This window comes from Siniperca chuatsi, linkage group LG8 (assembly GCF_020085105.1).
Source record: "Siniperca chuatsi isolate FFG_IHB_CAS linkage group LG8, ASM2008510v1, whole genome shotgun sequence".
Classification (NCBI taxonomy): domain Eukaryota; kingdom Metazoa; phylum Chordata; class Actinopteri; order Centrarchiformes; family Sinipercidae; genus Siniperca; species Siniperca chuatsi.
Window position 1 is genome coordinate 9104753 of NC_058049.1, and position 9856 is coordinate 9114608.

At 37.5% G+C, this 9856-nt stretch overlaps 1 protein-coding gene and 1 long non-coding RNA gene across 5 annotated transcripts; both read right to left on the reverse strand.

The window, feature by feature from the left end:
* Positions 1-164: 164 nt before the first annotated feature.
* On the reverse strand, positions 165-1215 carry LOC122880531. The gene is made up of 3 exons (XR_006378956.1): positions 1177-1215; positions 697-1020; positions 165-292 (listed from the first exon to the last, which is right to left on the reverse strand). It is a non-coding gene; the product is annotated as an uncharacterized LOC122880531 (long non-coding RNA).
* Positions 1216-5908: 4693 nt separating this feature from the next.
* On the reverse strand, positions 5909-9856 carry LOC122880524. 4 transcript variants are annotated; one of them, XM_044205765.1, is made up of 6 exons: positions 9778-9856; positions 9325-9669; positions 8866-9204; positions 8433-8549; positions 7547-7608; positions 5909-6628 (listed from the first exon to the last, which is right to left on the reverse strand). In XM_044205765.1, exons 1-6 carry the CDS (start codon positions 9818-9820, stop codon positions 6479-6481), a joined length of 1056 nt encoding a protein of 351 aa, XP_044061700.1. In that variant the 5' UTR covers positions 9821-9856; the 3' UTR covers positions 5909-6478. The 4 variants fall into 4 exon arrangements, with proteins under 4 accessions (XP_044061700.1, XP_044061699.1, XP_044061697.1 ...); XM_044205764.1 differs by having other exon boundaries at positions 7547-7611; XM_044205762.1 differs by having other exon boundaries at positions 8433-8582.

Below are 9856 nucleotides of genomic sequence, written 5' to 3' on the forward strand. Positions count from 1 at the left end.
CACATGGAAAAAACAGCAACATGGAGACTCAAAATTCTGCTACAAATGTACATTAATTTATTCACAATATGCAAATTAATGTGTGATGTTACTCAAGTAAAAAACTATAAATACTAATATATTTGATTCAGTCAACAACACTTACCTTTGAATCGTTCACATATGCCTCTTGGAGTTCGGTGACAGATGAAAACAATATTTCCAACAATAGAAATGACCAAGCAGACTATTGCTATCACCAGCGCAATAAATTCAGAACTTGCTGTATAGTTTGATGTCCTCTGAGTGTTTCCTGCATAATACAAAACTGTATTAAAAATTTGAGATCTGCACAGACATTCTGAAATATTAAAAGATTTAAGGATTTACAAATAGTTCAAATGTGACGTGAGTATAACATATAATGATTTTGCATGATACTCTGAAGAAATAATTACAAACAATTGTTCCAGAAGTAAATTTAGATCCTGGGTGAAACCTCCACATTGACAAAACAGTAATTTACCTCACATAAAATTTCACTTGGATATTTTAAAATATATTGTACAGTGAATTTGGAAATCTGCTAAAAAAAAATGCTTGGGGAAACTAAGTCAAGTTATTTTTCTTAACAATTGTTAAGAAAAATACCACAGTCCAGCTTTAAGTGATGAAGTGGTTAAAGTGATTCCATAACGTTAGAAAGATCACATTTACCTTTTAAAGACAAATAGGTCCCACTCCAAGTCATGTTAATCCATGAGTCCATGACTTCACAGTGATACATTCCCTCATCTTCTTGGATTGTCCTCAAAATGGTCAGGTTGCAAATATTTTTAGAAATTTTTACATCGATTCTAGAGAGGGAAAACTCGGTTCCATAATCAGGGTTTACTTGTTTCCGCAGTGTCACAATTAATTTAAGAATATCCCCAGCACGCTGTTTGTACCAGTACAATCTATTGTTCAGTGGATCAGGCAAAATACATGTGAAGGTCACAGGTTCACCAAGTTGAACTGTGGACACTGGCGTCAGCGTATCTAGATTAAATTAAAATGTACAATATATTACAGTAAATAATAATTAGTGTTGTAAAGATGTAAAAAACATAGTGTTCACATGAACCACCATACATCTAGATTACATGCAGCTACAGATGCAGATAAAATATTTAGTCATTATTATATATTACTTACATCCATGTTGAAGGAGAAGCAGTGTAACCCATAACATGATCATCTTGACACTGTCTCTTGTTAGGAGACTTCTTGGTTATTTTGTGAGTGAAGGTGGTAACAGGTCGTGATAGGTCAGACCATCAAATGCATCTGATTGGTTATCACAGCAAATACTGTACAATCAAAGGGCATTTCCTGCCACACTAGTTTTGTCCTAATCTATATGAAGTGTATTGCCTTTCACTCTCATCCATTCACTAAGCTATTTGATTCATAGAGATTCACGTTTTTCTGAATTTCAGGAACTCTTCAACATTTGTTCTCAACATGGAGTGCTTTTCATTTTTGGAAGGCCTATTCCGTGTTCACTCAGTCTTTTGACTCTGAAATGGTCATTTTAATTTCTGGATTTACACTCACTAACAGTACTAACATGGTGGCTATTGCTGCTTGTGGTACCTAGTGCTTCTGTTTTTTCTAAATCAGTGGCTGCTGTTGCAAGAAATATTTGAAAATCATCATATCCTGTATTTCAGAGTTGTTTTTTTGGTATCCCTTGCTGCATCACTATTTAGCAGCAGCGCCAAGATTGACCAGCATATATGATTCTTATTGGCTGTTGTTTATATATTCTGTGGCACTGTACCACTTAGACACTCATTGTACAACTTTAAAAACGTAATATGTCGCACTACTGTTATGCATTAATCATAAATGCCACGTCACCACTGCTGCACTGTGTCCTCTCCAGGTGCTAAGGTGATTGGCTTGCATCTGTGCCATCCAGTCTTGCTGCTTATTGGGCAACCGATTCTGAAGCTGGCCAATCGTTATATATCTGCCAAGCCAGATATAAAAGAAGCCTGCCAGAAAAGTCCAGGGGCAGACTCTTTGATGCTGGTTATGTGACTGGATTGTGAATGAGCAACTTGGAAAATTATTATCATCCTTTTGTAAATTTGTATTAACAAGAGATGTAACAACTATCATTTCTAAATGTTGTCTTCATTTGAAATTATTTGACACTGTCTTGTAAAGAAATTTAAATTGCTCAAATACTTAGTGAATGATAAATGTTTACATCTGAGAGGCCTCGTGACAGAGGGACCAAGAGGGAGCATCTTAATGCACATGAGTACTATTAGAGCGAGAAAAGCCACAGGTCTTGGTTGAGAGCAAAACTGATCTGCGCACACAAAACTCAACTCAAACAAGCTGGCTAGCTGCTAATTCGGTTGCTTTTCTGATCCATATCAGTGTAAAAACTACACTTGAATGACATTTCTGTGAAACTGCTGCTACATGCGGTATCCAGACTGCCTACTCTCAGTGAGCGGTTTGGTGAGGCAGTCTCCCTGCTATAAAATTCTTCAACTATGCTTAAAGTATTTGTCTGGTTAAGTAAAAGTAGCTTGAAAGAAAAAGTATATTTCTATTACTATGTTGCCATATATGGTTGGCATTTACCTTAACATTAGAGGTTGTGTTCAATATGCACATATGCTTCCATGCGCAAAGTAATGCTACTACAGCAAATACATTGAATTTATGCAGCAAAACTGTAAACAACTTGAAAAAATACACTGAACTGTTGTAGTATGTCAAGCAGGGAAAGGATCCACATGCATCACAGGTGCAAATGAACCATTTAATGATATGAAACACAAAGGCTTACACCTATTTCAGGCAGTCCAACAGAGGCAACATAATTCAGGCAAGCAATCTCAAACAGAATCCGACAGTGGAAAGGCAAAGTACAGGGACCCAACAAACCAGGATGCTTGACTGAGGTGCCACATACAATGAAACTAACACCAAACAAAGCAAAAACTCAGATTAAATACCCTTAGGTAGGGGAGACAACGAGACACAGGTGCAACTAATTAGGGCGGGGCAAACAAAACTGGAGGAAAAAGCAAATAAAGACAGGAAGTAAAAACACACGAACACTTCAAAATAAAACATAACAGGGCGAAAACCAAAAACCATGACATTAACAGGACAGAAATTATTGTCTGTGCTGAAATGTGGAGAAAAGCTTGACATTACGTTGTGTGTGCATTCTGAGGCTTGTATGACCCACATAACTTTTTTTTCCATCAAGGAGTGGTTGAGGCGTGATCATGAGACAGAGCCTGTTGCTTTTTTTGACTCACAGCTTTCTTTCTGTTCTCTTTTCTTCTGCCATGTGATATTTTTACTCTTCTTCCTGTCTTACCCCCTTTTTCTCTCTCTTTTCATTTGCTACTGACCTTGACGATACCATAACTTTTCCTCAAGAGCCACCAGCATTTTTGGCTTTTACTGAAATACCTTGACAGCTGTTCAATGGATTGCTATGGAATTTGGTGTAGATATCCATGGTGCCCAGAGGATCAATCATAATAATGTTGGTGGTTTCTCCTCTTACACCACCAACAGGTCAAAGTTTTCACTGTGAAATATCTCAACATGTATTGGAGGTCATGGCTCAAAATTTAGTACAGACATCCATGGTTCCCAGAGGATGAAACCTAATACTTTGGTGATCCTCTGACTTTTCTTCTAGCACCACCATGAGATTGACATTTGTGGTTTTGAGTGAAATTTGAGTCTCAACAACTATTGGATGGATTGCAATAAAATTTGCTACACACATTCATCCCGCCCTTAAGAAAAACTGTAATCACAAAAGAAATGGCAAATTCATCCCTTTGTTTGCTGTTTCAGGGTGACTTCCTTGTGATAAACTTGGAAATATTTCTGGAATAGATGAGGACAACCCAAAACGCACATTAGCTCTGGTCTGTGAGACTTAACCATCTTTTTTGGGGAGGGAGCACTGGTTCAGCCTGGCTTTCAGCTCCTCTGAAGGACACACTTTATAGGCCCTGGACTTTGATACAGCTTGTGAATCTTTCCTCTGAAATACAGGATGTGACACATTTGAGACATTTCTTGCAGTACATACCACAAGCAGCAGTAGTGATCATGGCAATTGCTGCTTGAAGTCCAAGCACAAAGACAAAAAAAACACTCAGGGAAAGACAAGTGTGTTCAAAAGAAGAGTCAACAGGAACTTACTACTGTGCTGTGGACAAGTGGGGAGATATTATTTGGAGATGGAACAAAACTGGACATTCAAGATAACTATGATTGTTCTGTTGATTAAAAAATGTGTATATTTAAGTGTTAAATATATGTTCAGTGTTAAGATTATAAGTCAAATAAAATCCATTAAGATCAACTACTGAATTATTTTTACATGCAAAGTCATTTAAACAGGAGGTGACTTTAAACATCATTTACTTTTACTCATTGGTAACTTTCATTGTTTTTTCCTTTTGATAATGTTTCAGGAACCAGTCGTTGGTCACAGAAGGCCAATGCACTTATTTTTCTGCTGTGTGCTGTCTTGGCTATAAGTCTGATTGTTATAGCCTTCTTCATTAACGCCATCAAGACAAACAAGTCTGATTGTTGCAATGGTAATATAAGTTACTCACAGTTCTCTATTAAATTAAAACTACTGCATTCTTATTTATTGTTATCTATATATTTTCTATTTCTTAATCCAGATGCTGTTGCCCTTCAAAAAAAAAAAGTGGTGGTAAGAAAAGTCAACAGGTAAGGAATTTAAAGGTAAGATTAACCTTAAAAAAACAGTTATGAAGCTTTTTTAACTTTGTCATCTCATATATTTCCTCAGAGATGAGGACACATGGGTTTATTCTGCTGTTGTCTTCACCGTGATGAAAACTGACAGTGGTGCAATAAAGGATGGGAAAGTAGCGGAGAGAGAGAGGATCTACGCTGCTGTCAAGGCTTTTGGGTTGGATTAGTGAGTTAACAGGTCTGTTTGTCCATAGGTTTAAAAGTAGTTAGATTGATTGTGTCTTTGTTGTTCAAATGTACACACTTAAGAAATACATGACGGGGGTGCCTCTGTGGCTTAGCAGTTAAGATGCCGAACATGAAGTGAAACATCCCCAGTTCAAGTCTGGCTGGGGACCTTTGTTGCATCTCTCTCCCGCACTTCCTGTCATCTCTCTACTGTCTGTAATAAAAATACTTTTTTAAAAACATGGCAAAGTAATCAGGTTTTTCGAGCAGAAATCTATGAACTGTTATTCTTCATTCTGAAACCTGAAGAAAAAACTGTTAACATGGACATTGCTGAAATCAGGTTATTACCATTAGTGGTGAGTGACTGTGAATATGCAATTTCATTTGTGTCCCAACTGTGAATTATTTTTGTTCAACCCTAAAAATAAAAGTCAAAATATGTTGATGGTTAGTTAAATCCTTTAAAGGAAAAAACTACATTACTGTAGTCAAAATAAAAGACCAAATAAGTAAATCGGGATACACTAATCCAATCCACTGAATCAGTACGGGTGGATCGAATATCAGAGAGGTTTACAGCTTTTAAATGAGAGAAAAATAACGCATATCCAATTATTATTTGGATCAGTACTCTTCATCGGCCAGTACCCTGTATTGAAACCGGTATCTGGAGAGAGAAAGTCAGATTGGAGAATATTTGAAAATAAGTTTTTGCATCATCATGAATGAATCTTATTTTTGAGACCAAATAGCAATAAGCCTACTGCAAGTAAATGTCTTTAGAATTTATGCATGTAGCTTTTTCTTTATTGGTTTTGTTTTGTGACCACGCAAACTATTTGTGAACATGATTTGTAACGATATCAAACTATGTCAATTAAAAAAAAAACTGTTTTTCTGTGCCATAGTGTTGCTAATGCTGTGATCTTGTGCAAAACACGTGTTGGTTATTCTGGAGATTTACAAACATTTGCCAAAATTACCGAATCCAGTATTTAAATAATATAAAATAAGAGTTTATCAAGTTTCTAATCTTGACAACTTCACAGGGATTTCACAGGCGTACTGTGTGCAGTTCTCTTAGGAACATATCTACAAATTAGTACATTCTTTTCAACATGAATTTCACCTTCAATACATACATTTTTTTATTTAATAATTACTGAAGATACAGTTACTCCATATCCATTTTCAGCAAAACACCAGAAGCAAACACAGGTCCACAGACACGTTGACGACATGTCCTCTTACAGAAATACTGGCACACATTCTGTGGCGATGAACTAACAAAGCAACTGAAAAGCTGCAGCTCTCCCACAAAATCAGCTGAGTGAAAAACTTATTTAGAAAATATACACATTCTGTTACACAACTGCTTCCTATCATTATGGGATGTCAGTTGGGAATAAAATGTTACATGTGAATCCACCCTAACATGAGCTAAACTGAGGCCCTCTGTAGAGACTTGGGGAGCAGCGCACAGGCCGTGCTCTGCCTATAGAGAGGGGTGTTGCTGGTTGTGGCAATCTGCTCGAACAACAGAATACATACACTCTGTCATGTATTCGTCCTTCTTCTTCCCTCTTTTCACTTTCCTTGTGGAGAAATCCAGTGCTGCATAGTTCACTACTTTTGCTTCACCAGCCTGCAATAAATATAATAATGTTTGTGCATTAATGACAAATGTTTCAGAGATTAGGGCTCAAACATCAAGACCAGTTAAGTCAAGATCAAGTCAACAGTATAGACTTAGAACCAAACGTCAACCTCTGGGGCTGAAAAATGAAGCCAACGTGCAAGTGCCAAAAACTGCAGTTCCTGGAATGGCCACTTGAGGCTGGCTCCAAAAGCGAGTCAATCCCCATTAACCCCTGTGTTAAAATGCCCAAATTTACAGCAGAAATAAACATGTTTACAGCCTGGTACAAAGAACGGTTTTGGTCTCTATAGCTAATTTCCCCCTTCATGACAACTGTGAGGGAGATGAATTTTTATATAACTCACCCGTTTAAATCATGTTAAGACTTAAAGTTATGCATAATTAAGGACGTGGCCGCTGTGAGTGACAGGTGGGGGCCCTCTCAGGTGGCTAGATGCTAGATGTTTTCATCAACCAGGCTTCATTCGGCCCGCCTCAGCTCCACCTCTTTGCCCATTTTTGATTAGCTGAGTCAGGGACTGCCAAGATGGCGACGGCCGGAGCCACCCACTGAGCTTCACTACCGCTCTTCAGAAACCTATTGGTGATGTCACGTAAACTACATCTATGTTTTGTACAGTCTGTGCATCAGAACATCAGTGCTTAACATTTTATCTTATTTTCTGTTATGTAATTTCATCAGTATTATATTTCTATCTCTTGACTTTATCCCTGTTTATCATTTAGTAAAAGACATTATGCTGTAGTTACTCAACAGTGAGTTAATTATATTTCTTGTATGTTATGAGTAAGCAATAATATTATGTGTGTCATGTTCAGAGCCAAAATATTTATCACACACCCACATCTAGATCGCTACACGTAGCCAGTGGAAATCACACAACACACTGCTGCAATATTTACCAGATCATTTGATTGATCCACAGTTGACTTGTCGTGTCCAAGATGATAGGAATCACTCATTGCTGCTGTTAAAATAAAAACAAAGCCTTCAGAATGTGTGTACACAGAAAAGATGGTTAGTGCTGTCACAGCAGTGTGGTTTTAGTCATCCTCTCATTAAAGAACACAGATAAACAAACAAAATACATTAATGACTTTTACAGTTTTTGGCTTTCTGTGATGTGCCCAATACAGCTTCAGTGCTCTACTGATAACCACTGATTAACTCCACTACAGCGTCAGAGGTGAAGTGCTTTGCTCAAGGGCAACTGGATGATAGTTTGTAATGACATGTAATGGCACACAACGTCTGAAATTAGATATTTAGATATATTATATTTGCTGCTACAAGAGGATATTGTGGTGGGACATAGCTCAGGGGGAAAGATTCTATTTCCTTTCCAACGTTCAACATCAAAGCTACTATTTAGTTTGCAAAATAATATTTTACATTACAGTATAGTAACCTCAGGTTTACATTAATGTAACACTGGGACAAGAAAAACCAAACCAACATCTAACCAGCAAAAGAGGTTGAGCAGACTTGAGATTTCCTTCACATACCTCTGCTTACAGAACATTTGGTAGTTTTACTTTAAGTATTTCCACCATCGTCATATTTTGTTGAACAGAAACACAAATGTACAGTATGTTGTCCCAAAGAAGACATGGATGGATTTTCCAAATAATCCATAAAAAGTTAATATAAACTGTTGTGGAAACCACCAACCGTCTAATTAGAAGGCCGCATGTTCTGTTTCTACAGCAAAGTAATTTCGTACATACAGACATTTATGGTGTCTCAAAAAGCTTAACTGAAATGAAAAGTAAAATATGGTGAACCTACCTTTGCAATGTTCACAAACTTTCCTTTGATTTACGTAGAAAATAAGGACGGCAATCACAGTCACACAGCAGGCCAACAGCACTCCAAGCACAAGGACAACTGGGTCCAGTTCTGATCCTGAATCAGCAACATTTCCTAAGAGACATTTATCTGGGAAAAAACTATGTACTCATAAAGTTAGTTATTATGAATGAATAAGTTCATTTTCAATGTGTTTGCATAATAAATATTTACGTCTCACGTGTCTCAATGAAATAATTCTAAAATTCAGTTTTTAACTCATGGCTTCATGTTTTATCAACTCTTAGTCACCCTTAACCCTAAATGAAACCAACAGACTAATAATCTAATCCGCCAAAATCTAGTACATTTTATCCAGGCTAAATTAATTTCTGCAAGATGCATATATGATTAAAAAACTGTAAAGACGTACTTGTCTCCACTTTGGTTCCTTCACCAAACAGGATCTCTCCACATGTGACCACAGCACAGTAGTAAGTCCCAGTATCAGAGGAGTTGTGTATAGTTCTGGACAGACTGTAGACACAGCTCCTTTCCTCTTGTTCATCACTGCTGTTCCTGTGAGTGTAAATAACACCTGGATGGGATTCTCCTGATCCAGCTCTGAACCAGTACACACTGTGTTCACCTGGACACTGGTCTTCTTTGTTCTTGGAGAGAAGTGAACACTGGAGAGTCACCGAGCCGCCCGGCTGGACTGATGCTGTTTCTGGACTTTGTTTCACGTTGACAGATTTCTGCTGGTTACGATCTGTGTGATTCAGTTAAGAAAGGCGTCAAAAGGTATTCCCAATCTCAGTTATTTGTATGACTTAAAAACATAAGTGATCAATGAGATTGGCACAAACACTGAAAGTAAAAGATGTTTTACCAATCACAGCCAAGAAGATGCCATTAATAAAACTCTGTGAATACGCTGCTCCACTTTGACAGAAGTATGTTGCTTCATCCTCTTTGCTGACATTTCTGATTGTGAGAAAATACTGAGTATCCCCTTTTGTGACTGTGAAACGTGAGTCTTTAAATTGTTCACTAACTGTTATTTTGCTACGAATTACAGCAGCGATCGTTTGTACCATATATCCAAGAGACTGCTTATGCCAGTAAAAGTGTTTGCCTTCCGTCTCAGAAACTGGACAGTGAAAAGTAAAATTGTCACCAAGTTCAAACACAGTCAAAGAGAGCTGGTGAGGAACCTCTGCAGTTTGAATCAGAGCTGAAAGAAATAATAATATGTATTAATATGTTTTCACACACACACACTCTAGTAAGAACAATAGTTTGCAGCAGTATTTTTCCCACACTTGTTAAGAATTGCACTCACACATTGTACTAAGTAGAATCAAAGCAGCCAGTCTTCCGATCATTGTGGTACAGCACCCTTGTCTTGCACTACTGGTGTC

What these genes read in the sequence shown, in the direction of transcription:
- LOC122880524 (XM_044205761.1), bottom strand. Translation starts at nt 9,820, where the DNA reads ATGATCGGAAGACTGGCTGCTTTGATTCTACTTAGTACAATGT. An exon ending in GATTCTACTTAGTACAATGT is followed by an intron (nt 9,670 to 9,777) that starts GTGAGTGCAATT and finishes TATTTCTTTCAG; the next exon opens with CTCTGATTCAAACTGCAGAG. An exon ending in AGGAACCAAAGTGGAGACAA is followed by an intron (nt 8,583 to 8,865) that starts GTACGTCTTTAC and finishes GTTTTTTCCCAG; the next exon opens with ATAAATGTCTCTTAGGAAAT.